We start from the raw sequence: 27860 nt of genomic DNA on the forward strand, positions 1-27860 counted from the left end.
GTGAGCCCGAGATGCTGCTGCGCTGGAGACCCGGGCTGCCGCTGCCGCCGCCGCTGCTGCTGCTCCTGGGGCCGCTCGGCCCTTTCTCCCCGGGCGCCCTAGCGGGACCCGCGCAGGCCGAGGACGCCGTGGAGCTGGACTTGGCCACCGAGCGGCCGGTGCAGCGGGTGAGTCCCGCCTTCCTGTCCTTCACCATCGACGCCAACCTGGCCACGGACCCGCGGTTCCTCGCCTTCCTGGGGTAAGTGCCGGCCTGCCCGCCCCTGTGCCCTGCCTTCCTGACAGCCGCGCCCGCGAAGCTCGGACTCCCTCCGTCTCTCTGTCTCCGTCTCTCTCCCTCCTCCCCGCTCCCTGTCCCGGGTCTGCCGCCCCCAGACCGCTCTGTCCCGCCTGCGTTCACCCAGCAGGTGCTGCCTGAGCGCCAACCAAGGGCCAGGTATTACCGGCAGTTTGGAAAGGAAACTCCCCATCGGTCCCAGAAATACGCTTGGAGGAGGGACCCAGGCAAGTGCGCCCGAAGGGCTGTGAGCCCTTGAATTCGCAGTGCAGGGCAGGACAGGTTAGATCGTGGACCGGTTTCCCTCTCGTAAACTGTTAGGAAGGTTAAAAAAAAAAAAAAGTCAGCTGAAAAAGTCTCAAAGGAAAATAAGTGTGTGTATATAAACTATGATTTTATATATTTTAAAATAAACTTTTGAAGAGCAGTTTTTGGTTCGCAGCAAAGCTGAGCACAAGGGAGAGATTTCCAGTATTATACTGTTTTGTTTTGTTTTTTAAATCTAAGCATGAACTAAATGAGACTTAGGAGACGATTGCAGTGAACTCCTGGGCCTGAATAATAAGATATTTTTCCAACATGAGGCTGCAAAACCAGCCATAGTTTTTTTTCTCGCCCGAGAGAGACAGACTGGTGCTTGTTCTCTGGCCGTTGCCCCCTGAGTATGGGCTGATCCCAGGACGGGATGCTGCGGGGACAGGCCCAGGTCATCTAGGTCACGAGAGCCTCCAGAGATGGCCACACCTCAACCAGCCCAAACAGCTGAGAATCTCCTCTTTGGCAAACACCTGCGGGCTCTCCTGCCTGCGCCCTTGCTGTCAGGGGCCATTGCTAATTTTGCTCATTAATTCTGTAAAGAAAAGCAGGAAGCCTAGTGGTGAAGACACTGGAGGTCAGACCACACAAGCTTGATTCCCAGCTCCACCAAGATGGGCCGCTTGGTTGTTACAAGTGGCTTGACAGCGCCCCGCTGGAGAGTGGGAGAATCAGGGCCCAGACCTCTGAGGTGTTCAGCGGAGGCCTGAGCAGATTTCCTCAGACGGCAAGGTTCTGGTGTCCCATGAGGGCAAACAGATGTGGTTTTTCTCTTTTCCACATTTGCTATTAGAGAATGTAGAGTACACAGAACTTAAATGCCAGTGATAGAACATTCTAGAATTGGAAAGGAGCATCTTTTCAGTCTGCCTTCTTCCCGGAGATAAGTAATCAACGACCCAATCAAAAATTCCCTGTGCCTGACCGCGGACACGTTCATCTCCCTGCCTCTCTCATCCTCCACTTCCTTCAAGCTCTGATGGAGCCTCCGCCTCACCACTCTCAGCCTGTGGCCACGTTTCCCTTTCCCAGAGCCAATGAAGTCAGTGGACAAGAACTTCCTCTTCTTCTTGCCACCAAACCTGCACACATACCACGGCCGAGTCTAGCTTTCTTCCTTTCTCTGTCCTCAGGTCAGTGCATCTCTACTCTCTGTCCTCTCCTGCCTCCCTGAGAACTTTGCTCTGTCCGTCATCTGTTCTCTCCTTTGCCTTTAACCTCTCTGTTTGGACTGAGTCCTTCCTCACGACGTGGAAACCTCCTCAAGTCCTTCCCATCTCCGCACGTGTGCTTGTGCGGGAACTGCCCCTCTCTCCTACCCTTGGCGGCCTTCCTTACCACCCACTCCTTCCTTGATCCGCGACCACGATGTCCCTATCATTGTGTCATAAAGTCCATCTCTCCAACATCACCAGTGACCTTTTATTGCAAAATCCAATGAACACCTTTGTGTCTGGTGTCTGTCATGGGTTGCCTTGACATGTGCTGCCCCCACAATTCACACACTGAAGTCCTCACCCCTCTACCTCAGCGTGTGAGCTTAATTGGAAATAGTGCCATTGCAGATACAATTAGTTAAGAACTAGTTGTAGTGTGGGGTGCCTGGGTGGCTCAGTGGGTTAAGCATCTGCCTTCAGCTCAGGTCATGATCTCAGGGTCCTGGGATCAAATCCTGTGTCAGGCTCCCTGCTCAGCGGGGAGCCTGCTTCTTCCTCTGCCTGTAGCTCCCTCTACTTTTGCTCTCTCTCTCTGTCAACTAAATAAATAAAACCTTTTAAAAAAGTACTATGGAGTATTATGCCTCCATCCGAAAGGATGAATACCCAACTTTTGTATCAACATGGACAGGACTGGAGGAGATTATGCTGAGTGAAATAAGTCAAGCAGAGAGAGTCAATTGCCATATGGTCTCACTTACTTCTGGAGCGTAAGGAATAACATGGAGGACGTGGGGAGATGGAGAGGAGAAGGGAGCTGGGGGAAATTGGAGGGGGACACTAACCATGAGAGACTGTGGACTCTGAGAAACAAACTGAGGGTTTTCAAGGGGAGGGGGATGGGAGGATGGAAGGTGAGCCTGGTGGCAGGTATTATGGAGGACACGTATTGCATGGAGCACTGGGTGTGGTGCATAAACAATGAATTCTGGTACATTGAAAAGAAATTTTAAAAATAAATAAAAAAATTTTTTTAAAGTCCTAGTTGTAGTGGAATGGAGGTGGCCCTCCATCCCTTCTGACTGACGTCCTTACAAAAAGAGGAAATGTGGAGACGCCTATGCACAGAGAGAAGGGGTGTGGAGACTGGAGTGGTGGGTGCCTGGGCTGCAGGGAGCTACCGGAAGCTGGGAGGGAACCTGGGACAGGTCCTTCCCCTGGAAGTGCAGAGGCGGCGTGGCCTTGCTCACACTCAGTTTCAGATTTCTGGCCTCCACTCCCGTGAGAGAGTAGGTTTCCCTGTTGAAGGCACTACTCTGTGGCATTTGGTTCTGGAGTCTCTTGGAAGCATTTGGCGAGGTTGACCATGAAACTTTCTCATCCCTTCGGGTCTGGGTCACTTCCGTTTCAGGGGGTTCCCCGCCTCTTTAACACCTCGTCATGTCTTCCTCTAGCTTGTCCTCGATGTTTGATGTCCCTCAGACGTCTGGCTTGGGCCTTCTCTCCACGTCACATAATTTCCTGAGGGGTCTCTCCTGCTTCCCGGCGGTGAATTGCTGCCCTGTTCAGCGACTGGCTCTAGGGAAGAAGGGGGACTGCTTTGGGTTCAATTTTTTTCTTCTTTTCTTTTCTTTTTTTCCCTGATTTTTCTGTTTTCTGTGGTATAACACTCCCACCCTGGGTGATTTCTAACCACCTGCAGTTTAACAGCTCCTCGTCAGAGCCTCACAACTGGCTGTCAGCTCGCAGCAGCGGGTGCCAGAAGGCGGCCTGCTTCCGGGCCGGGAGAAGCCGCTTATTTTCACACAGAAGGTAAAACTGAAATACCCGCAGACTTTGCTTCCCTCACAAACTGCTCCGGGAGCAGAGTACCTGCGGCTGCTTTGATGTGGGTCTTTTTGTTTATTTCCATATGGTCCTGGTGGCAGTGGATCCCCCCCACCTCCACCTCCGCCTGCCTCCCCCATCACCTCCCCCCAACCACCTCCCCCCATCTCCACTCCGACCTCCCTCCAAGCCCCCTCACCTCCACCCACCGCCCCGCAGCCGCCCGCGTGTGCTGGAAGTAGTGTACCTTTGATCAGTTCTGTATTTATGACACGTCTTGCAGCTGTCTAAGCTCTGGTTTTTGTCAGAGGGCGTCGCCGTTGTTTTCTCAAAACAAGAACAGGCTCCCTTGCAAAGGGGACAAACAAAAAGGTCTTTAATACCGATACCTTTGAAACACGTGATTTCCCTTACTTGGCAGGAGCCGTAGCATTGGGTTTTGGTTGTGTTCAGAGACAGACAAGCTTTGTCTGGCCCCACTGGCCCTTCCGTCAGGGTGGACTCGCTTGTTCATTCACTTAAGGAATATTTATTGAGCACCGGCTGTGTGCCCGGCTCTCGCCTAGGAGGAGACTCTGCGGGGATGGAAGGAGACTCTGCTCCGCCTGAGAGGGGAGAGCTTCCGTGGCCCAGGGGTTGGGGGGGAGATAGAGAGGGAACCCAGCAAAGGTAAGGAAGCGGACTTCAGAGAACGCTGGTGGGTGGTGCGACTGGGAGTGCGCAGAGCTGCTGCAGTCACTGCCTCTGGGAGGCGGGCTCTGGGGCTCTGGGGTCTGACCCAGGCTGGGCGCAGACACTGTCCTGAGGTAGACACAGCCGCTTGTGCATGGTGCCAGTCTTCCTTCCGTTTCCAGAGAGCGTCCGTCTCTGTGGCAGCTGCACAGAACGTCTGCATGAGCTTCCTCTGTCTTCACACGCAGTCACGGTGCCAAGGACGCGTCGGAGCGGGACCAAGGGCAGGGGCCAGAGCCAGCCTGCAGGGACCCGGGGAAGCTCCTCATATCCGCTGAGGGGCCGGGGTTAAGTCACTGAGTTTAGACGAGGACTCCTCATTCTGCGTGTCTGACGTGTCCCTCAGCTCGGGCAGTACACACGGCCAGGGCCAGATGGCAGTAAGTTTTGGGGGTTGCTTTAACATTTCCAGTTTGACAAAATGGAGCGCCTCCCCCTGGCCCTCATCCCCGTCTCCCGTCCGTCACTTGTTCTTCATCTCAGCAAGTGTCACCGGCCTCTGGGGGTAACCTCGCCTCTTCTGTAACCCCGGTTAGACACCAAGTCCCGTGTTTCTGCCTGCACAGGTGTCTTGAATGCAGCCCCCTCTCTCCACCCCACAGCTGTCACCCTGTCTCAGCCCGTCACTTCCTGTGCACGTCAACGTGACCACAGTCTGGGTCCTTCTGTCAGTTGTCCGCACTGCAGAGAGGGAGAGGGAAGCAGGCTCCTTGCTGAGCAGAGAGCCCAATGCAGGGCTCCATCCCAGGAGCCTGAGATCATGACCTGAGCCGAAGGCAGGCACTTAACCGACTGAGCCACCCAGGTGCCCCAAGATCTACTTATTTTACAGAAAGCATGAGTGCAAGTTGGGGGGTGAAGAGGGAGAGAATCCTGAGCAGCAGACTCCCCGCTGAGCATGGAGCCTGACGTTGATCCATCCCAAGACGCCGAGATCATGACCCAAGTCAAAATTAAGAGTCTGACGCTTAACCTACTGAGCCTCACAGGGGCCCTGGGAACGTAACATTTTTGAAGACAATCTATTTTCAAAGAAACACAGAGTCTTCTTCAGTTTCTTTCATGAGTGTTCTGTAGTTCCTTGAGTACAAATCCCTTGCCTCTTTGGTTAGATTTATTCCCAGGTATCTTATGGTTCTTGGTGCTATAGTGAATGGAATCGATTCTCTAATTTCCCTTTCTGTATTTTCATTGTTAGTGTATAAGAAAGCCACTGATTTCTGTACGTTGACTTTGTATCCTGCCACGTTCCTGAATTGCTATATGAGTTCTAGTAGTTTGGGGGTGGAGTCTTTTGGGTTTTCCATATAAAGAATCATGTCATCTGCGAAGAGAGAGAGTTTGACTTCTTCATTGCCAATTCGGGTACCTTTTATTTCTCTTTGTTGTCTGATTGCTGTTGCTAGGACTTCTAATACTATGTTAAACAAGAGTGGTGAGAGTGGGCATCCTTGTCGTGTTCCTGATCTCAATGGGAAGGCTGCAAGCTTTTTCCCATTGAGGATGATATTTGCTGTGGGTCTTTCTTAGATAGATTTTATGAAGTTCAGGAGTGTTCCCTCTATCCCTATACTTTGAAGAGTTTTAATCAGGAACAGATGCTGTGTCTTCTCAAATGCTTTTTCTGCATCAGTTAAGAGGACCATGTGGTTCTTCTCTCTTCTTTCATTGATTTGTTCTATCACATTGATTGATTTGTGAATGCTGAACCACCCTTGCATCCCAGGGATAAATCCCACCTGGTCATGGTGGATAATCTTCTTAATGTACTATTGGATCTTGGAACACTGGAAAAATAAAATTAAATTTAAAAAAATAAAATAAAATAAACACAGAGTCCTCTTTCCTATAGTGCCCACTCTTTTAACCTCTTTCCCTCCATCAATCATAAACGGTTATGAGTGTTTTGAAAGTTCTGAACACTGTCCTACTTGTCAAATTAAAATATAAGTTCTTGCCAGAGTCAGAGCTCCAAGTCGCCCGCAGGCACCTAGACGTGTGACCTTGCACTGAGAAAGATTCAGACTGAGAAGACTTCCCTGGTATAGCGTTAGGACTTCTCCCTCCAGGCCCCATACAGCTACATGTTAAGAGATGGATCCACCTCAAGAGTGAATATGTTTGACTGGATTGTCCTGGAAAACATGCCTTTGGTCTCTTGCTTGTCTCCTAACAGTTCTCCGAAGCTTCGCACTTTGGCAAGAGGTTTGTCTCCCGCTTACCTGCGATTTGGTGGCACCAAGACGGACTTTCTCATTTTTGATCCCCAAAAAGAACTGACCTTTGAAGAGAGGAGTTACTGGCAGTCTCAAGTCAACCACGGTGAACTTTTAAAGATTCACAATACGTTCTAATTCACTTGAGTCAGTCTTCAATGTTCTCAGAGCAGTGTTCCGGCTGACATCTAACAATTAGTAAGAAATCCAGGGCTCCCGACTGCCCAAGGAGGCACTCTCACAAAAGCGGGGAGCAGGGGGCAGGTTTCCTCTTACCAATGTTTTCAGGAACGTGAGACTCACACAAAAAATTGTGCTGGGCATAATTGAGAGTTAATTGTGCTGTAAATAGAACAATGATTGTAGCTGAAGGACATGGCTGCTTAGTGGGAGCGTGGGGACAGAAATGTGTCACACTGAAAAGAGTATTTCCAGCTGAAGACACGAGCAATGGATTGAAACCCATTTATTCTGAAAATAGAATGTGAATGGAAGGTACAAGAAGAGGGTGTGGAGATACGCTCTGCTTCTTAGAATGGATTTTACGATTTGATTTGTCGGGCAGTGATTGTCAAACTTTGTCTACTATCATAGTCCCTTGGGGTGTGTTCAAGTATTTGGGTTCCGTGTTCCAACCTTAGCTTATGAGTTTAGCAAGCTCCTTGGGGGATTCTGATATTTGGAAGCCTGTTGGCTCCCCCTGAGAACCTGCTTTAGGGAGCAACAAGGATTTGCCCTACATCTTTCATAAGTGCTATGTAGACATCAAGTGGAAGTTAAATCATTATTGTAGCAATTATGAAAATTATGCTGTATATATAGTTGAATTATAATGATGTATGCACATATATTAGTGAATAATATTTCAATATTTCATATGTTACATATTCTCCTCAGTTAGGAAGTGTCCAGAACAGTTCATCGGTCATTGGGCTAAACTTGATAGAAGAGTAATTAGAAAAAGTGAAAAAAAATGGGAGAATTCTCTTAAAACGACATATTGGAATAATTTGTGTTAGACTTGACCATTTCCATCACTCATGTGTGTTTGCAAGGTCTCTTCAGTTCAGACAGGAAACTCTCCTTTACTCATCATTTTCCTCATCTTGTGTGTATATGTGGTGGGTGGTGGGGAATGTCAAGTGCGTCTGAAACATCTTTTTGAGCACAGGGATGGACGAGGCACGGGCTGCCAGGGGCCAGAATGTGCAGCTTCCCAGAAAGGAAGTTGTTGGCGGGTCAGCCAGCGCCCAGCAGCTCTGCTGCCTTGTGATAAAGCAGCAGGATCTGCCTGACAGCATAGTGGTTGACTTGTCCAGTTGTCCATGTTGTGGTCTCAGAAGCGTTGAGGATACCATATTTGAAGGGGAAAAAACAAATCAATATTTCCTGTCCCACCATTATGGCAAGAGGAAATCATCACGAAGCAGATAGAGTCCAGCAAAACAAATTTCTGTGTATTTTGAATGTGAATCTTAAGAAAATTGAACTATGTTTTCTTCGGTGGGGTTGTCTAGCAATTTTAAGTTTCTGAGGAGCCTTCTGAATTGTTAAATAACTTGAAGTTATGTCCAGTGTATCTGTGTCCAGGGTATGTCTAATGTTTCTTAGGAAAACTGCCCTTTGGTGTGTGTGTGTGTGTGTGTGTGTGTGTGCGCGCGCGCGCGTGTGTGTGGTGATTGATTAGCCAGCAAATTTGACGTGTGTAACAGAGTATATCTTTCTCTGACCTCATACCTAAAAACCAGAAATGTAATTATCCTGCTTTGGTCACATAAATAGGTAATAAAATAAATGTATGGGATTGCAGCCTTACCCCTGTGAAAAGAGATTCTCTAAACTGTTTCTCCCACTTGTAGATCCTTGCGAGTCTGGATCCATCCCATCTGATGTAGAGACGAGGCTGCAGATGGAGTGGCCCCTCCAGGAACGATTGCTGCTCAGAGAACAGTTTCAGGAGAAGTTCAAGAACAGCACTTACTCAAGTAAGAGATGGCATCCCCGCCCCCAAAATACATGGGTAGCTTGAACTTGGGCTTGAACCATGTAAGCCTTGTAGCAATTGTGTCAAGAGTTAATGGGAAATCTTGAACCCAAAACTTCTGATTTTTTTGTTTCTTCCCCTGACTTTGCCTATTAGCCAGGAAGTAAAATCTAGAAATCATACGTTCACAAGCTAATAATGACCTTTACTGCTCTGAGCAACTAGGAAGCCAAGGGAAGACACGGATACATTCCACGTGTGAGAATAAAATACAAAAGTATGAAGAGTAAATAATGGGGTGCTTGACTAGTTCAGTCAGTAGAGCCTATGACTTTTGATCTCAGGGTTGGGGGTTCGAGCCCCATGCTGAGTGTACAGATTACTTGAAAATAAAAATAAATCTTGAGGGGGGAAAAAAGAGCAAGTTGTGAAAACCATTCACACGTCGTCATCCATTCCATCTCTTCTCCCAAAAGCAACCCCTATTACGAGTTGCTGTACCATTAGGCAGTGGAAGCCTGAGTCATACCAGACAGTGCTGGCCATCGAGCATCTCTCTCTTTCTTTCCATTGTGGCTTTGCAGACATAGAACTAGCTTGATGAACCAGGAATTTATTTCCATTCACTGAAACAGTTATTGAGTCTTCAGAATGGGATGATGTTGTCATGTAGGGCTTTAAAACAACTGAAACAAGCAATCCTTATTTAACTATGAAAAATAATTCTATCTACAAGTTGATATTTTAGACCCAACTAAGGGATGATGTTCCCCAGATCTCAGTTAAGGGAATAACCTGCTCAGATACCCTACAACTGTCTTTTACTTTTTGAAAAATAAATTATCTCGTAGCTAATTTGAGTGACTCGGCATCTCTAAGAGCACATTATTGGAAGTAGATTATTTGTCTTTGTAAGGTTTTACTGTATACTATCTGGATTTCAACATATCCAGTGGGTTTTTAAAAATATTTTTTATTTTTAAAGTACAGAAAAGATGTGACACCTAAAAAATCAGAAAATGGTTTACATGTTAATAGATAATGCAGTCCTCTAAATTATTTATTGTATTCTAAAGGGGAAAGGTGAACATCTCTGACACTTTAATAACATGATCTATGATTGAATGGAATTTTGCATAACGCAGGGCCGTCTCAATCCCATGAAGGGAATGACAAGAGTACAAGAGACCCATAGCAGTAAGTCGTCACCTATAATAAATCATTACGATACAGGTCTGCTAAGAGAGGACTGCCTGGTATTAGGTAATCTATTGATTTCTACTTTATTTTGCATCATGTTAAATGTTATACCAGTTTATCAGTTTCCTACCTTACACAGTCTTTCTGGAATCAAGATGGTAGGTTTCCACATCTTACCCTGCCTCTGGGACTAGGGCCTTCATAGTTCCTACACCAGAAGAAAATTCCTTCACTAACTATGTAAGTAGGTCATTATAACTGCAGCCATCCTGTTGGCTAAAGTATTTATTTATTTTTTTAAATTATGTTATGTTAGTCACCGTACAGTACATCATTATGGCTAAAATATTTAACAAATATGGATAGTTTATTTATATTTGGAAACGTTTGACTCCTGGTTTGAAATTCTTCATTTAAACATACATGTCTTAGAAACATAGATAGGAATGTCCTGTGTTTAGTGTAGACACCAACTCATTATAGGGAGAAGTATCTCAGAAGCCCATAGGTGTTCCCACACATTATTCTGCCCTGACGGCTGAGGTTGGTATGCCTGAGGAGCTTGAGCTGGCATTGTCCAATGGAAGAGATTGCAGAAGTCTGTGGTGGCAAGGACAGTCACTGTCCTCAAATGTGTCTATCACGGCACTGACTAATTGCTTAGTCAGTGGCCCACACCCTTAAAACAGGTGTCCTAGAAGATATAGGTAAATTTTCCAATTATACGACCCATTGGATGATGGGTTTCTCTTAAGTAGAAGATGACAAAAACATTTGTCATGAGACTATAACCTGTGTAAGCCTGTTTAGGTAGGAAAAGGAAGCAATGTTACAGATGTAATTCTGGGTGTGACTGTAGGAAGAAACTTCCTTATTCAAATACTTAATGAGCTAATTCTTTGCTCTCCTTCTCCACCTCTCTTCCGCATGTCCTGACTCCTCCGCCTCCGTCACCCACTCCCACACTGAAAGTGGACACATTTAAGTAAACAGATGTGGCATAACCCCCAGGAAAGAATCAGTGCCAGTTTTAGTGTGTCCTTTAGATTATCCTTGTCCCAGGGTCTTTCCACCCTCTTGTACAATAAGGGTAATGATTGGGAATTGGAAAATTAGCTGTGAGTTTTCTTTTCTTTTTAATTTTATTTTTTATTTGTCAGAGAGAAGGAGAGAGAGATATAAGCAGGGGGAGTGGCAGGCAGAGGGAGAGGGAGAAGCAGGGTCCCCACTGAGCAGGGTGCCCACTGCGGGACTCGATCCCAGGACCCTGAGATCATGACCTGAACCAAAGGCAGATGCTTAACGGACTGAGCCACCCAGGCGCCCCTTAGATGTGAGTTTTCATATTGTTCTTATTTTGAGGACAGAGTAGGCTGACTGGGTTGTTGTTTTTTTTTTTTAGAGTAGATTCCAGCTCAGTAATATTTAGCCCTTATTCTAGGAGATGTTACTATTCTGCTGTAGGAAGCATGTAATAGAATTTTAAGCCATATAAATTCCAAGTGCGTTCGGAAAAATGAAATAGACAAAGAGTCAAGTATGAGTTGAATAAATACTCTGAAATGCAAGCATTCTAGGTTTTTTGAAAATGCCACAGAGGGACTAGGTAGTGACAGTCCCTAATATCTGTGAAGGTTTTTATGGTTCACAGTGAGTTTTGATCCATGTCGTTTCAACCTCGGTTTTGTGAGTAGACACTTCTTGGTGCTAGTTCCAGGATCATGGATCTGCGGCTGAGGCAGAGCAGACAGCCACCGTCACACAGTGACACAGTCACACAGTGACACAGTCACTGTGTCTGTAAGTGGGAGAGTGTGTCCTGGAGCTCAGGCCTTGGGATTCCTGATCCGGGAAACTTTCTGCAGCGTGGTTTTGCAGGATGAATGTCCAACCTGGAGCTGTGACAGGACAGTCGAGTTGTCCTTTACAGCAGGCTCTAGGGACAACACTGCCACCAAATAGCTCAGTGGCCTCGGGCAAAGCACCTCCTTTCCTTGGGTGTCAGTTTCCTCATGGGAAAATGAGGGTGGCAGTTTGGGGAGAACTCAGCAGTCCCAAGACTCTGTGCCTTCCCAGCCATGGCTCAGGATCCAGTAGAAGGCTGGGCCACAGGACTGGAGAGCTTTTCCACCCTGTTGTCCGTAACTGTGTGGTGACAGACAGGCTCTGCGGATGTGGTGACACAGCACACACCTAACACACCTCAAACGCCTCGCGAGGGACGTTCCTGCGCGCCAGCCTCCACTGGCAATATTACACTGAGGGTCGCTCTACTACGCCTGCTCAGTAACTCACTCGGATTGTTTTAAACGAGGAGAGCTCAAGAGTGGATCTCCAGTCAACAAATAACTCTAAATATACGTGAAAATTACAGGCTTATTGTGCATATGATACCCAACTTGAGATGATATTCAAACGTGACTTTAGACTAGCTGATGGTTAGAAAAGCTGAGTTCAAAAGTTCCCAAACCTTTATGGCACTTAAGTGACTCTAATTTTTTTTAATTTTTTAAATTTTAAATTTATCTTACCTAGCCCCATGTAAATACCTAAGGGTTTCAATTATTAAGTTGTCAGGTCCAGGAACCTACTAGTAATAGTTGTTGTTGTGTCCAACAAAGCTGATGTTTCCATGCGCATCTAAAGGATCCTGTGGTGCCTGTGTGAATAAGCTGCTTGGTTGAGTTTGAATTTCAGAAAAACTAATTTTTTTACTGTAAGTATTTCTCAAATATTGCATAGACATAGAGTAAAAATTATTCCTCATTTATCTGAAGCCCAAACTTAACTGCTTGTCTGTATTTTCATTTGCTAAATCTGACAGCTATGTGGTAAATTTCCTGAGGCTTGCCAGGATGTCTTGGCACGTAGTTTGGAAACCACAGATCTGTTGCCCTAGGCCAATTTTTTAATGTCAAATTTTACTTATTTAAGATTAATAAACCTAATACATGAATTTTCAAAAAAAATGTTTTAAATATAGTTAAACTTACCACAATTTTTGTGACTGAGTTTGTGAGCAGAGATGTTTCAGTTATGAACAGTGTGGCTTACGTTGACTAATGACTGACTGTCTGGCCTGGGCTTGAGTTCCCTTGAGGTCATTTGAACAAAACCTGAGGGCCAGACCAAAGTTTCTGATACTTTACATGGTTCAGCATGGAAAGTTGAATCAACAGCTGAAGTAAATGAAGTGCTATTGATTTTTAACTATTTAATTTGCCTGTCCAATTTTTGTCTCGTATTTATAATTGTAGTCGTCACTCATTAGGACTGTAATTCCTTCAGTTTAACAACCAAAATAGTAATTCGCTGGAGAACAAATCTAGAGGCCTTCAATATTGTAGTGCTGACCCAGCCATTAAATTGCAATATTTTTCTTCTAGAAAGCTCCGTGGATATGTTGTATTCTTTTGCAAACTGCTCAGGACTGGACTTGATCTTTGGGCTAAACGCTTTACTACGAACAGCGGATTTGCAGTGGAACAGTTCTAACGCTCAGTTGCTCCTGGACTATTGCTCTTCCAAGAATTATAACATTTCTTGGGAACTAGGCAATGGTGAGTGCCCCTAGGAACATTTTATTAGCAAGGAGATTCCCCTTTGGCTTAGTTGTTCCTATTTATGACATTCTTTTTAATATTAACAAATATACTTTTGGCTTGGCACACTTGTAGCAGTGCTCAACAACGCAATTTTTGGAATTGCTTATGGCAGAGCAGTCCTTTACGTATCCTAGAACCTGTTGTGAACCCTAGTTTATGTCACGCTTGAGCTGAAGAGAACTGGTGGGACCCAGACGCTCCCACAGCTCCTGGGCTCACTTGACAGTTTCAGGATCGCTTAACCCTCTTGCGGTCGGTCGGCTACACTCAGCAGCACCGGGACGCGGGCACTGCGGCCCTTACCTTTCCTTTCTCTGTTTCTCATATGTCAGTTAAATCTCAGCAACTCCCTCCAACCATCATGCTGTGCTCAAGCTACAAGCTCCTAGTACAGAATGGGTCAAGCTCCCGACGGTTTCCTTCTTCACTTTTTGCAAAGAACTTGTAAATTCTAACTGAAGTACTAGTGATTAGCCGCATTCATTTAAACATGAGCCAATAGAACTGAAACTAAAATGGGAAATGAGATGTAGTAATACAATGTGCACATACTACATTCTAGGCACTGTTCTGCGCATTTAATAAGTATTATTTTCTCTTTATAACCACCCAGGGGCAGATACAATTATGACTTTCATTTTTCAGATGATAGAAGAGACGCAGGTTAATTTTTGGTTAGCTACTTTAGTTTAGCTATTTAGCTATTAGTTAGCTATTTAAGCTGTGTGATGCTGGTCTAACAACTAGAGGACTTGGGATTTGAACCCAGGAAGTCTGGCTCCAGAGCAAGGTCCCTGCTTTCTTGGGAGTTCCGTTCTAGAAGAAGGGAGCCAGGCGGACAAGATAGCAAACAAATAAGATACATGTCTGTAGTGCCATGGACTACAGTGATGTCTACAGGCAGATCTGGGGACAAGGTTGCTGCAGGGAAGGGAACTGGCAAGGGAAGCACAGTACACAATATGGGGCAGAGTGGATTGTACCTTAGCGAGATGTTGAGTGACTTTGGATAACAGCAACCACATGAATGACAGATCACCTGAACCTGTCCTTACCCGTCTGTCTATCTCCATCCCTCCCTACTTTCCTGCTGTGCCCATCCCCCACTTCTGCTCTTCGGAGGAAGGTACAAGAGCCGTGCTGTCATCTTTCCCTCTTCCTAGGGCCCCCTTTGCAAGGAAAAGGTCTGCTTTCCAGAGAGAAGGAGGAGGGAGCAAGGGAGAGCCTGTACGAGGTGTTTGGGGAAGCAGACTGAACACTTCTGTGCCTCCCTCCCATGTCTTCAGCTTGGCTACTTCCCAGCTCACCTGCACAGACAATTTGTGAATGAACAGTCCCAATAAGGCTTTTAATGACATTGTAGAAATTGATTTTTCAACGTCTTCCCCTCCTACCCAAACTTTTTCTCCTTTTTAAGGAAATCACTTTATTAAATACTGGATGTAGACTATTCCCCAAGTATCCATTAGTTTAATAGTAAGTTTAATAATAATAATAAGTTTAATAATAATAAGTTAATAATAAGTTGTAATTCTCCCTCACACTTTAGTAATGTCAATTGCATTTGTGTTTAACTGAAATATCTTTTTCATAATGCAGGGTTTTCCTTTTCTTGCCTTTGAATTCTTTTTTTTTTTTTAACATTTTATTTATTTATTTGACGGTGAGAGAGGCAACACAAGTAGGGGGAGTGGGAGAGGGAGAAGCAGGCTTCCCACTGAGCCGGGAGCCTGATTCAGGGCTTGATCCCAGGACCCCGGGATCATGCCCTGAGCTGAAGGCAGAGGCTCAAGGACTGAGCCACCCAGGAGCCCCTTGCCTTTGAATTCTAAGTTTTTGTAACTGGGAAATGTTTTCGTGCTTTTATATGCCATGTTAAGTTTGTTTTCAAATACAAAATTCTTAGGCACGTGACTACCTTGAGAACTGCTGTCTTTCAGAACCTAACAGTTTCCGCAAGAAGGCTGGTATTTTCATCGATGGATTGCAGTTAGGAGAAGATTTTGTCAAGTTGCATAAACTTCTAGAAAAAACCACTTTCAAAACTTCAAATCTCTATGGTCCTGATGTTGGCCAGCCCCGCGGAAAGACTGTCAAGATACTGAGGAGGTAGGACTAGAGGAAGCAGAGCTACTCTTTGTAAAAGTAGTATTTCTCTCTGGTGGAGAATTCTCAATAGCCTCTTATTAAACCGTTCGCACCGAAGCACATGTTTTCCCAAAAGAGGAGACATTGACGGGCTCCGAATACCAAGGATCCGAGGGCCAGTGGAACCTACAATATAATTTGTATCAGAGTTAGGAAGTTTGTGTTTGCCTGAGGCTAAGGCAGGGAGCAGCCCACATCTAGGAAATAAAACCCTGTGCGTATGAAGATTAAGTAAAGGTCATAATAGACTTTTTCTTCTAGTTTCCTGAAGGCTGGGGGAGAAGTGATTGATTCGGTCACATGGCACCAGTAAGTATGTCTCCTGCTCTTAGTGCTATGAAGCTAGTGCTAGTTTTACTTACTACTTAGCTTCAAAAACTTATTTCCATTTAACTGCTAATTGACATAGTTCAAGTAAGAAACAAATAATCTCTCAAGCAACACTGTACTAGTCTTTTAATATTAGTAAAACAAAAATTTAAACTTTATTTTAAATAATGTGGTAGTCTCTATAAGGTCAAGGCACACTATCATTGAAATCATGAAGCGGGTAAGTAGCTAAAGTCAATGTGCTTGCCGAAGGACAGGTAGCCTACAAGCACCTGCACTTCCAGTCTTTTCAAGAGGAATAACTGAGGGGTGCTGGGCGGGGGGGGTCTCAGTCCGCTAAGCCTCTGCCTTTGGCTCAGGTCAGGATCCTGGGTCCTGGGATTGAGCCCCTGTCTGGATCTCTGCTCAGCGGGGAGCCTGCTTCTCCCCTTGCTTGCTCTCTCTCTTTCCCCCTCTCTCTGCCAAATAGGTAAATATAATCTTTTTTTTTTAAAGAGTTATTTATTTGACAGACAGAGATCACAAGCAGGCAGAGAGGCAGGCAGAGAGAGAGGAGGAAGCAGGCTCCCTGCTGAGCAGAGAGCCCGATGCGGGGCTCGATCCCAGGACCCTGAGATCATGACCCGAGCCGAAGGCAGAGGCTTTAACCCACTGAGCCACCCAGGCGCCCCGGTAAATATAATCTTTTAAAAAATGGAAAGAATAACTGATCCTCTTCCATCTTGGTCTCTTCTTGCTGGAACTGCTGCCTTTTAAAGATACTCGTGTGTGTACCAGTGGGGTGGGGAGAGGTCGGAGGGAGAGCCAGATAGCCGGTTAACTTAACTGCAGGAAGCACGGTTTGCTATTTTGTTCTGAATATTTTCTAAATGACTTAGCTACTACTTGAATGGACGAATTGCTACTAAAGAAGATTTCCTAAACCCTGATGTGCTGGACACTTTTACTTCATCTGTGCAAAAAATTTTCCAGGTAAGTCTTTTTTTTTTTTTCCTAAAGGAAAGTGATCCATTATCTCTAGGGGATATGGCCTAAGACCCTCAGCGGATGCCAGGAACCACAGATAATATCAAACCCTATAAATACTTTTTCCTACAGGTACCTTCCTATGATAAACTTTGATTTATAAATTAGGCACAGTAAGAGAATAACAACAATAGTAATAAAACAGAACAATTTTAACAATACACTATAATGGAAGTTACGTGAGTATGGTCTCTCTCCAAACACCTTATTGCACTGCACGCACTCTTCTTGGGACATGTGAGATGAGAAGATGCCTCCGTGATGCGAGGAAGTGAGACGCATGACAGACGTATTGTAACGTGACCTTAGACTACTAGTGACCTCCTGGTGACAGGTCGGAAGGAGGGCCGTCTGCCTCCAGACCACAGCTGACCACAGGTGACGGATACTGCCGAAGGCCAAACCGTGGATGAGGAGGGACGTCCACGAAGCCAGCTTTTATTCCGCGGTCTTGCCGATTCTTGTTCCGTCCGTAGACACATTCCATGTTTTCCTTGACTCACTCACCTTCAGTCCCCTGAGCATCAGGCCTCACCCATGTGTATTGATTAAAAATTAAAAACACTTCCAATAGCCCTTTGGTAGAATTAACTCTCCAAGGCCATAGGAAGGGGATGATTTAAACTCCTTCCACACTGAGTATTCTAATGAAAGTAAACTGCTGAGACCTGAATGGCCACGAACATGTTCTGTAACCGTATCGGACAAATCGGTCTGGGAATACAAGGTTTTGAACGTCATTAATCTGCAGCACCACAGCTGGTCGGCTTGTTCGCAAATATAATGGGGACTCTCCTGTCCACAGGTTGTTGAGGAGACCCGACCCCACAAGAAGGTTTGGTTAGGAGAAACGAGCTCTGCGTACGGTGGGGGAGCGCCCTTGCTGTCCAACACCTTTGTGGCCGGCTTCATGTGAGTGCATCGGTACCACCTCGGGACAGGCTGCGATGTCCTCCCGGCCCTTTATCAAACAGCTTCTGCTGAAGCAGCTCATCGGCCAAAAAGCTGATCAAAGATGGTTTTTATGGCTCAGACCCATAACTCATGCCAGATTTTGCAAGAACATGTTTACGCATGTTTATTGGACATCTCGAACGGGTGTCCCAAATTAATCACTGTATGAATGAGTTGCTTTAGAAGTGATGTTCCTTAATTATGGCCCATAAATACGCAAGGGTTCCATCCTCTGAGAGAGACCGTCAGAGCCTCTTGAGGTTTGAGTCTGAGGGGATCCTTAGTGCACCTGTAGCTCTCTTCATAGATTTGCAAGGCGCTTAGAGTCTGAAGTGTGAGGCCACCCGAGGGGAGCCACCAGTGAGTTTGAAGACTTAACTAAATCACCCTCGTCATCCAGCCACCACAGACTTGATGCCTTTAAACAACTGGTTTACTTACATTCCATAACTCGATCAACGGTCTTAATCAATAGTTCTATATCCTCACACAGAGACTTTTTCTTGTTCCCCTCCTAACCTCATTCTTGTGAATCCAGAATAAAGAACAAATCCTTTTTTCTCATGGGGCCATGAGGAGGAGAGTTAAGAATCAAGATGTTTGTGTTGCCATTAGCCGAAGAAGGAGGGTGTGCAAGGAGATAGTCATGAAAGTCTAGGTGTGATTCTACTTGCTTTATGTTTTACTCCTGGTGACTACAAGCCGCCTTTTCTTCAACATTTTCTTCCTCACGTGGGCCTGGGAGTGGGGAGGTGGGGAGAGTATCCGGCAAGATGGAGAGTGACTATCTGTAGGGTGAGAATTTATCCACTCTGCTTTGCAGATGTTTTCTTACCCTGAAAGAAACTCCTGAGGCATATTAATAGTATTCGAGGGTTTGCTCTCATGCTCGGGTGTGGGAACATGCGGGGGAAGGGCAGTCTCCATTTCATTGGAATGGCTTGTTTATAATTATTAGCACTTTTCTGACTTCCTGTCAATTCCTCCCACATAGATGAGTCTATCAGAATAGCCTGTAATTAGAACTGAGTTTTTTTGGTTTCCAAACCTGAAGCGAGCCGGGCCGCACTCTGTTCCAGGTGGCTGGATAAACTGGGCCTGTCGGCCAGGATGGGCATAGAAGTGGTGATGAGGCAAGTGCTCTTCGGGGCCGGAAACTACCACTTAGTGGATGAAAACTTCGAGCCTCTCCCTGTAAGTGACCGTCATCTCCCCATTGCCGCGATAGCCCATTGCCGCGATAGCCTGGAGTACACTGAGCAGCCCTGGTACCAACCCCCAGGAACAGTCAGTCCTCTGGGTAGTTCAGCAGGTAGCCAATCCGCGGAATGACGAATTGGAGGAAACCTTAGTGACCATCGGTTTTCATACTTGTGTGTCCCAAAAGAAGAAACTGAGAGGCAGAATAATGTTTTTAATGTGGGCCACTTGGGATGTAGTATGGGATTTTAAAATTCAATTTAATTTTATTTTATTAAAGACTTCATCTATTTATTTATTTGAGAGGGCGCGGGCATGGAAGGGGAAGGAGCAGAGGGCGAGGGAGAATCTTGGGCAGACTCCACACTGAGCGAGGAGCCCAGGTGGGCTCCGTCTCACGGCCTTGAGATCATGACCTGGGCTGAAATCAAGAGTCAGACGCCCACCTGAATGAGAACCCCAGGCCCCCTACAGGTCTTTTCGTGTTTGATTTGCATAGCCATCCTGGAAGCTGGCAAGGCAGTGTCTTAGATCCATTTTTCAGATGAGGAAGTTCAAACTGAGACAAGGTTGGGTAATTAGGGGAGGTCATACAACTGTCCCATGTTACTCTAGAATCCCAGGCAAATCCCAGCTCTGAGGCCCGAATGCTTCCCACTCTAACAGTCACCAAACCACACTGAAGTTAGATCTCCTTTGTAAATGCTTAATTCATTCTACTCCTCTCCAGTGAACGAAAAATTTGAACGTAAGCAGAGAAACAAAATGTGATTGCCCTGTTGAGTCTACATTTCCTCAGCTGAAGAAGGAAGATTTGGGGTATAAACTGAGTAGCGTTCTTTAAAAAAAAAAAACAAAAACAGACACACAATTTTTGTTATGGAAAGTTTCAAAGTAGAGAGAAAAGCATATAAATCCCCACTCGTGTTTAATCTCTAGTCCTCCCCACTCCTCACCTCCCAGCCACTGCCTTACTTTCAAGCTAATCTCAGCCGTATCACCGTATCCGTAAATAAGTCAGTGTGTATCTCCTTTACACAAACGTAAGATATTATCCTACTGTACAGTACTCACACTCAACTCTCAGTATCATGGAATGTTTAGTGAGTGGGCGTTGCACATTTTCCTTATCGTCTCAAATGTTTTTAGTCGTCGGCTCGTTCACATCAGAATACAAACAAGGTCCATATGTTGCATTTGACTGAAATATCTCTTAAGTCTGTTGGTTTGCAAGTTTCCCCTCCCATCCCCTTTTCTGTCCTGTGGAATTTGCTAATTAAAGAAAGGTAATTTTTTCTATAGTGTTTCCCACGTTCTGGATTTTGCTAAATTCATTCTTGTGCTATCCTTTAGCAAGTTCCTCTGTTTCTTGTAAACTGGCAGTTAGACCTAGAAGCTTGAGTTCATTCAGATTTTTGGTTTTTGTTTTGGTTTGCAATAGTTCTTCACAGGAGATGTCACATGCTTCCCACAAGAGGCACGTAATGTCTGGTTGTCTCTCTCTCGTTCTCCCTCTCTCCCTCTCTCTGTTTTTTTTTTTTTTTTTATCTTGATAGCCAGTAATGACCGTTGCCTTATCCATTACTTTACTCAGGAAGGGGGCTTATAAGGTTCTAAAGTTATTTTAAAGCTGCCTAGCTGACTCAGTTGGTGGAGCGTGTGACTCTCGATCTCATGTTATGGGTTCGAGCCCCATGTTGGGTGTAGAGATTACTTAAAATTTTTTAAAAATCTTAAAAAACAAAAATTATTTTAATCTCTTAAATAAACTGGTAGATGTTTTATGGTAAAGACTTGCCTTTGTGCGTGTGTGTGTACATGTGTATATCTAAAAGTTCTGCTTTGAGCTTTGCTTTGAATTCTTGGGTGATAGACAATAAAGAATATTTAAACTCCTTCAGCAATGAATTACTTTCTTGAGGTATATACCCTAGTGGTCATGGCCCTCTGAATTGTGCAGATATAGTCCTCCAATGATAAAAAGTAGCAAACAAGAAACTGCCTCCAGGTTCATGGTGGGAACATGGATCAAAAAGATAGAGTCATTTAAATACTCTAGGATAATAGACACAGTCTTTGTAGGATTAACTATTTGCTCATGCTATTTTTGTTAAATAAAGAAATTTAAGTAAAGGTCTATTTTGGAGGATGTCTGGGTGGCTCAGTCGGTTGGGGGTAAACATCTGCCTTTGGCTCAGGATCACAGGGACCTGGGATTAAGTCCCGCATTGGGCTCCTTGCTCAGTGGGGAGCCTGCTTCTCCCTGTGACACTCCCCCTTGTGCACGCTCTCGCTCGCTCTCTCTCTCTGACAAATAAATAAATTAAATCTTTTCTTAAAAAATCTATTTTTATTCCTTCTCTACCCAACCACCACAACTAGGATTATTGGCTATCTCTTCTGTTCAAGAAATTGGTGGGCACCAACGTGTTTATGGCAAGTGTGAAAGGTCCAGACAGAAGTAAACTTCGAGTATACCTTCATTGCACTAATGTCAACCAGTAAGTATGTGACACACCCTTTACCATTTAGCGTTTCTTTCAGTAATATGCTCTTCCTGATAGGATGATACTAAAATAATAATTCTAGTCAAAATAAAGCCACCCATGATTTCTGGTGAGTGGAAACTCTTGAAATACTGAGGACCCACTAGGAAGTAGGAGAATGGTTTGGATGGAAATTCTGAAAAGTGCCCATAGATTTAATTTTCTTACTTGTTTTAGTTTTATCGTAAGGCTAGGAAAAGCTCCTGTTTACATGGCTTATAATTTGAATTCCTAGGAATTCACAAAATTTGTTATTATTTAACCTCCCTAGGTTTGAATAGGGTTGGGCTGACTAGCTTCCTAGCAACTCAGCCTGACAAAGCAGCAAAAACCTCAGAATGTTCTCACCCAGAAAATGGTAGCATGAGGGGCAGCAGTTTCAATCGTGTGTTCAAATAGGCCCACGTTAGCGGTCTACCGTAATCATGAAAGGAAGGATAAAAAGAAGGCCCAGCATCATTACAGAGACTAATACTTAGTATCCATGATTATGTTTGCAATTGAGTTCATAATTGCTTAAGTTCGATAAATATTTTTAGGGAGTTAATCTATTTGCTTTTAGCCCAAGGTACAAAGAAGGAGATCTAACTCTGTACGCCTTAAACCTCCACAACGTCACCAAACGCTTACAGTTACCTCGTCATCTATTCGACAAACCAGTGGACAAATACCTCATGAGACCTTTAGGCCCTGATGGATTGCTTTCCAAGTGAGTAGTTTTCCTTTTTCATTTCAAACTTTTCACCAAATGGATTGGTATTTATCAGAATAGAGGGTGTTGCAAGGGAGGGAAAAAAAAAGTCAACTATTTCAAGTTCTAACAATTCCTAATATTCAGGAAGTTTATCTATGAATATTTATCAGTACACATATAATTCACTCAGAGTCCAAAGCAGAAGGATATGAACACAAATTAGCAGTTATCTTAGGGAATAGTGTGCATTTCGAAACAATTTGATAGGTCAAGATGCCCTCAAGGCATTTAGATTATCTCCTCTACAAAAACTTATAATTCTTGGTAACACAGTCACTAAAGCAAAACATACCTATGTTTTAATTGCTACTAAGGGTGTGGGGTCAGTATACATATTACACCACGTGAGCTGAGTGTGACTCTCTTACAGTGAGACGGTAGTGTTTTTATCCAGTTAGAGAAAGAAAGAAAAAAATGTCCAGAAATGTAGCTTTTCGGTGGATTATTTGAAGTCGGTTGTAGCACATTTTAGTTTTTAAAAGCCAGTCATTGAATATGTCTTATAAAAGACCATATTCCACAGAACACCCCAAAATGACCATGAGCCTTGAAGACTCAGGCACCACAAACGTTTTAAGATACTGTCCAATGCGTATTGGAAGGAATGTTTTTCATCATGACTATTCTCACACTAGAGCATAAAAAATTAAGAGTTTACAAAATTCTCACCATCTTCTCCCATCTCTGTAACTGCTGAGTGAGGTTTTCAGTGATAATTAGCATCAGAACCTGAAAAAGAATAGTAAGCTTGCTTTCCCCAAAGACCTATATTCCACAAACATAATTAACATTGGAACCTTATGTCTTCCCTGGGCTTCATTTTACTACAACCATAATCATACAGTCTCTAAAGGGAAAGAGGGGACACCCACAAATGTCTTTCCATACATAGCCTTTGTAGACATCTTTAATGGGCTGCATGTTTTATAAAATACCATGGTTTACTTATCCATTTTCCTGCCATTTAAACCTTTTTTTTCCCCTAATGTAAATAATGCATATTTGGTTAGCACATTTTTTTTCTATTTGGGTTCTGACTTTTTAAAGTGGGTACTTTTGCATCTGATGCTGACAAGGGAAAAGCTTTCCTGAAGTCACAGAGTAATAGTTGTAGAGTTGGAAGAGTGTTAGATATTTCAGTCCAGCCTTACATGGGGCGTTCAGGCCATTCAGCTCTGCTGGATTCTTGGCCGGCTCAGGCTGGATCTGCTCTCCCAGCAGCCGTCCTCTCTGGCAAGGGGAACGTCTCCCTCTGCCTTTCGTCTGCCATTTTTAGTTCTGTCCTTGAGAGCAGAGGTCAGAAACTATGCCTCATGCCTGTGCACAAGTGGGTTTAGAGGGCTTTTTTCCCTTTTTTCGGGTAAGGGAGGTTGGCATGCACTCAAGACGAATTTTTATCTTTACTAAGTTGTCAATATTTAAAAATTGATAACGAAGAAAATGTCTGGATTTCTAGCTTTTCTTTTCTTTAAAAACAGATATTCTAGGGACGCCTGGGTGGCTCAGTTGGTTAAGCCGCTGCCTTCGGCTCCAGTCATGATCCCAGCATCCTGGGATCGAGTCCCACATCGGGCTCCTTGCTCGGCAGGGAGGCTGCTTCTCTGTCTCTGCCTGCCACTCTGTCCGCCTGTGCTCGCTCTCTTTCTCTCTCTCTCTCTCTCGGACAAATAAATAAAATCTTTTAAAAATAAATAAATAAAAATAAAAACAGATATTCTAGGGGCACCTGAGTGGCTGGCTGTCAGTTAAACATCTGACTCTTGGTTTAGGTTCAGGTCAGGTTCTGGGATCCTGAGTTGAAGTCCTGTGTCAGGCTCCACAGTCAGCAGGGCGTCTGCTTGGGATTCTCTCTCTCCCTCCCCCTTTGTCTCTCCCCACCAAATAAATATGCAAATCATTAAAAAAATTTTTAAAACAGATATTCTAGGAACTCTGGGCTTGTTTTCCCAAACAGATGGAATTGAATTGTGGCTGTTTAGTTTAGACAGGTTCTCCTTAGTCCCGCCATGACCCTGTTATCTTCGTGACCTTGTCCTACTGCACTTGCACATATAAATTCCTTGGCTCTTGTGGGCACTTGAGTTTGCTACCCTTAATGTGAACAATGCCAAATTCCTAATTTTCTCCAGAATAGCTCCAGTGTCTGCAGGACAATTAGATTGTTCTCTCCAGGCTTAATGCGCCCAATTTCTTCAATGATTCTTCTCTTTGCTGTATTTATCAGAGCCCATTGCATTCTGATCACACATTTCATGCTTAGTAATGGAAAATTGGCGAAATTGCAGATAATGTTTTATTACCCTAAGTTCTCTTTGATGAGGATACATCACTTGTACTTTTCTCTCTTTTAAAGTGTTGTAAAAAAATAAAATAGGGGCACCTGGGTGGCTCAGTGGGTTGGGCCTCTGCCTTCGGCTTGGGTCATGGTCTCGGAGTCCTGGGATCAGGCCCCGTGTCGGGCTCTCTGCTCAGCGGGGGCCTGCTTCTCCCTCTCTCTCTGCCTGCCTCTCTGCCTACTTGTGATCTCTCTGTCTGTTAAATTTAAAAAAAAATCAATTAAAATAAAATAAAATGTTGCAAAAGTAATCCTGATTAGTTTGCTGAGTGTTCATCTGCACACTTACTCATTCTAATGACCTCAGAAGGTTAAACAATGATCACCTTTTTAAAAAATTGTGTTTAGTTGAACAACTTGTATAGTGTCTACAGAAGGTCCTGTGTAGTAAGCGTTTAGTAAATATTTGAGGGAATATATCTTTAACATAAAAGCAGTATTTTATATTTTTCTCAGATAAATTTTGTCCAGCAAAATTTTGCTAATTCCTTTCAGCTCTGTTTCATCTGAAACTTGGCAAACATGTCTACTATTTCTTGTCACCATGTTACTAACTTCAAAATACGAAACAAGATACTACCCTCGAGAAAATCCTACCCTGATTTACCCAGCCCAACACAGAAATAATCCACTGCTTTAAGCTTATTCTCAGTGTATTGATATTACCTTTAGCTACTTTTACAGTTGATTGAACATGTTGCCAGATGGTCTTGTGTATTATCTTGCCCGTATTCCATCATCCGAACCCTGAACCCTAAACACTGTTGATGGACAATGATGAGATTACCTTTAAGCTCTGTGGCCTGTCCTAAAGCATTCTTGCAACTTTTTTTTCCCCCTGCAACTTTTTTATGTACCCTTGAAAATGGGTCTCAAAATGTGTGCAGAACAGCTCTGACTACTGGCATTTAGACGTATTTTCAAGGCCTATTTTTGTTTGTGGTTTCCTGATGATGGTCATGGTCTTTCTTCCCCCATCCCTTCTAAAAATGGGTGTGATGTAGGCACTAAAACAACTCACGCACGTGTGCACCAAGTGTAAATGCAGGGCGGGCTTCATGGGCCCTGGCACAATCATGGTTATCCTCTTCCATCTGCAAGCACAGAGCCCAGAGCTGGGCAGCTAACCAAGGTTAAATGGAAACCAGTTTTTCTGCTGACTGATACTTAGTGAAGATAGAGTTTGAGAGATTTTTAAAGATGAAAATTAAAATAATTCTAAATTGGAAACAACCAAATGTCTAACACTAGACAATTACTATCCTAATATGCTCACACGACAGGATCCCGTACAGCCAGCTGTTAAAGTGATGCAGTGGGGGTATGTGAGCAAATGTTAGGATGTGCTCAGGGAAAAAGAATCAAGTTTTAAGAGACCATGTACTGTATGCCTGTTCTTGTTTAAATGAAAATATGAGTATATATACATAAAAGAGATGAAGAGAAATGAAGGAATATATATCAAAATATTAAAAATGGTCATGATGAATCAGCAGGTTACTTTTGTTATATTTATTTGTCAGAATAATGATAATGACAGATAATACTTTTGCAGTACTCACTATATGCAAGGCACTCCTGTAAGTGATCTACGTGTATACATGTATTATGCATATGACATACCTATAAGTCTGACATTAACCAATTTTCAACAATAAAATTTTTTTCGTTATGTAAAAAGCCCTTGAGAAAAAGATCATAGAGATGTAAGCATCATTTAGAATTATGGGATTAACTACAGTGGAACTAAAAGCAGACTAACAGTTTTCTTTATAAGCCCATGTTTGTATTGGATTTATTTCTGTGAGCATGTATTAATTTGATTTAAATAATAATAAATATGCACAAAAATAACACTTGTCCTTAAAATATATTTCACATCTTTTGGACTCAGTTTTGAATTTTGAATTCAAAGAAAACATACATTTTTTTGGAACCTGTGGTTTAGTGAAACAGAATTATTTTTGCTTCACTCCAGCAATATACATTCTTCCAAAATATCTTAACAACATAAGCTATGCAAATGAATGCATATCACCCCGGGGAATGGGGAGTTAGAGGGTTTATGGACACAGTTATGAGGAGGAAATTTCATTGCCATCCTCAATGTTAAATTTTTGAAATTTACTTCAGTTCTGAATCCCTATCTGCCTTTTACAGGAACTTTTCCCGTTATTTGCCATCAGATAAAACTGCCACAAATCCAGAAGTTACATCATGTTTATTTTTTTCGTACCTCTGTCATAGTGCCTCCTATAGATTCTGTGTGCGCCATTTTCTGTAATGGGCCAGCCAGTCAGTATTTCAGGATTTGCGGGCCATATGGTCTCTGTCATATGGCTCAGCTCTCCCGGTGTAGCTTAGAGATCATCTGGGTCAAATATTTACCCGATATAGCAGTGATGCACAAGTTCTATAAGCTGTCACACATTTTTTTGGTCTTAAAAAGACATCAGGACTTTTGTAGAGAAGGTGGAGCTCCCACAACCGGCCTAACTTGGGTGTGTCTCTTCCCTTTGCAGATCTGCCCAGCTTAACGGCCGAACTCTGAGGATGGTGGATGGTCACACCCTCCCGGCGCTGACAGAAAAAGCTCTCCGTCCAGGAAGTTCACTGGGCTTGCCAGCTTTCTCTTACGGATTTTTTGTGATAAGAAATGCCAAAGTTACTGCTTGCCTCTGAAAATGAAAGGCATACACTAGCCCCGAGATAGAACTTTTCGAGTGTATTTATTGGTGAGAGGAAAGCAGAACCCCAGCTACAGGAAGGCAAGGAGGTGCCTGACAATCAGCTGGTGGGAGCTCCACGGACCCTGGGACACTCTCGAGCATGGCCCTTTGTTCCAAGTAGACCACTGCGAATGACACCTTGTGTCAAACACTAGCTTCGTGCTTTGCGTGTTCTATTTTTATTTAAGGTTATTAAAAAGGTATATGGACGCTCCCATACAGCCAGAAGGCAAGTAAGTGAAGGCTATATGATTAATTTTAAGAAAGTGCTTAGTTGTTTTTATCTTTAAAAACAGTTATTAAAAGATTGCAGAATTCCTTATTCTGTACGCTGTCTCTATGGAAGAGTTTACTGCTACAACCTTCAAATTGTCCATAAATGAGAGACAGTCTCTTTCACCTAAACATTGTACTAAAATCCTACTACCTAAAATTCAGCTGCTGCTTCTCTTCTCTCCGTTCTTTGTCAACAATACTGTGAGACACAACCGACAGTTAGAAGTGATAGTACAAAAAAAAAAAAAA

General features: G+C 43.9%; 1 protein-coding gene across 3 annotated transcripts; it reads left to right on the plus strand.

The window, feature by feature from the left end:
- On the plus strand, window positions 1–27860 carry LOC111149020 (heparanase). 3 transcript variants are annotated; one of them, XM_022505901.1, is made up of 12 exons: window positions 1–241; window positions 6485–6630; window positions 8384–8509; window positions 13095–13268; window positions 15254–15422; window positions 15723–15770; window positions 16670–16763; window positions 17623–17729; window positions 18851–18965; window positions 21354–21472; window positions 22080–22226; window positions 27129–27860. In XM_022505901.1, exons 1-12 carry the CDS (start codon window positions 12–14, stop codon window positions 27286–27288), a joined length of 1635 nt encoding a protein of 544 aa, XP_022361609.1. In that variant the 5' UTR covers window positions 1–11; the 3' UTR covers window positions 27289–27860. The 3 variants fall into 3 exon arrangements, with proteins under 3 accessions (XP_022361609.1, XP_022361611.1, XP_022361610.1); XM_022505902.1 differs by lacking the exon at window positions 13095–13268 and having other exon boundaries at window positions 12–241; XM_022505903.1 differs by lacking the exons at window positions 17623–17729; window positions 18851–18965.

The sequence above is a fragment of the Enhydra lutris genome, unplaced genomic scaffold, assembly GCF_002288905.1.
Source record: "Enhydra lutris kenyoni isolate GAN:26980312 unplaced genomic scaffold, ASM228890v2 scaffoldscaffold21, whole genome shotgun sequence".
NCBI lineage: Eukaryota > Metazoa > Chordata > Mammalia > Carnivora > Mustelidae > Enhydra > Enhydra lutris.

Excerpts from the sequence above, each read along its gene's own strand:
- LOC111149020 (XM_022505901.1), top strand. The coding sequence starts at position 12 with ATGCTGCTGCGCTGGAGACCCGGGCTGCCGCTGCCGCCGCCGCTGCTG. Across the intron at positions 6,631-8,383 it reads GCAGTCTCAAGTCAACCACG|ATCCTTGCGAGTCTGGATCC; the intron begins GTGAACTTTTAA and ends TCCCACTTGTAG. Across the intron at positions 15,423-15,722 it reads ACTGTCAAGATACTGAGGAG|TTTCCTGAAGGCTGGGGGAG; the intron begins GTAGGACTAGAG and ends TTTTTCTTCTAG.